We start from the raw sequence: 994 nt of genomic DNA, 5'->3' as shown, positions 1-994 counted from the left end.
TGTTGCCTTTTATCATTTTCTCATTATCTTTCTTCTCTGTTTATCCCAATTCATCTTTTATTTCCTACGTTTCTTCTACACCCATCCATTCCCTCAGTTCATCACTCCCACAGCTTCACTAAAATCTTCCAAATTACCTTCCTTCTCCCGCTTCCTACCTGGTATGCCCCTGGCTCGAATACGCCGTCCGCCTTGATGTGGACCTGACCCTCTTGCCACGCCCCGCTGGAGGTGTCGGCCGTCTGCCTCCAGATCTCGGAGTTGTGGCCGTCGTCCTTCCACAGGCGGATCCAGATCGCGTCTTCGGCGTCAGAGCCCTGGGGAGAGGCAAACGGAATTAGAGGTCGTGAGACTGACTGATGAAATGGATTGAAAGAAGGTGAATATTCGAATTTGTTTTGCCCCCCACTTCCTCTGTCTGTAAAATGAGGTTTAGATAAAGGCAACGGATGAAACAAACAGATAAAACGGGGTAGACCTTAATCAAACTGAAAGACCAAGGTTTCACCGTCGCTCTCCGTTTCCTATGGAAAGGGTTGTGAAGTTAAACCAACGAGCGTGATAATCATGCGATTTTTCCTTCTAAGTTAGGAGTCTAACTTTATTTTTTTAGATATACTTAGAAACATCAAAACCTGGATAGATTAAAGAAAATGTAAAGGTAAAGCAATAAGATTAACATCTTGGCTGTATATTCCAATATTCCAATTCCTCGTTGGATCATTCCCTTAAAAATGATTAATAAGTGCATCCAAATACTTCCATACGTACCTCAAGGAACCACCAGAAATGGAAGCAGAGATTGTTGTGCTGTTCAGGAATCAGCATCTGACTCTCCAGCAGTGCCAGGCCAGTGCCAAACATGGTAGACCCGACGTAGAGAAACATTCCTAGAGGAAAAATGATCGTTGTCATTTATTATTGTAAATATACAGGTGGGTTTTCAAGGATTTGTTATTATTTGTTTGACATATAACCGAAGATGAATATTATA

General features: G+C 42.5%; 1 protein-coding gene across 1 annotated transcript in view; it reads right to left on the bottom strand.

Moving 5' to 3' along the window:
* LOC119592415 (MAM and LDL-receptor class A domain-containing protein 1-like) overlaps positions 1 to 994 on the bottom strand; it is an 11,913-nt gene that overhangs the window by 7,594 nt on the left and 3,325 nt on the right. The window contains exons 7-8 of the mRNA XM_037941236.1: positions 772 to 890; positions 159 to 317 (exon numbers count right to left, since the gene is read on the bottom strand). Coding sequence (XP_037797164.1) covers positions 159 to 317; positions 772 to 890 — 278 coding nt within the window. The remainder of the gene's footprint in view (positions 1 to 158; positions 318 to 771; positions 891 to 994) is intronic.

This window comes from Penaeus monodon, chromosome 30, assembly GCF_015228065.2.
Source record: "Penaeus monodon isolate SGIC_2016 chromosome 30, NSTDA_Pmon_1, whole genome shotgun sequence".
Lineage (NCBI taxonomy): Eukaryota > Metazoa > Arthropoda > Malacostraca > Decapoda > Penaeidae > Penaeus > Penaeus monodon.
The sequence above is the reverse complement of the archived record's forward strand: the minus strand, read 5'-3'. Positions and strand labels throughout refer to the sequence as shown.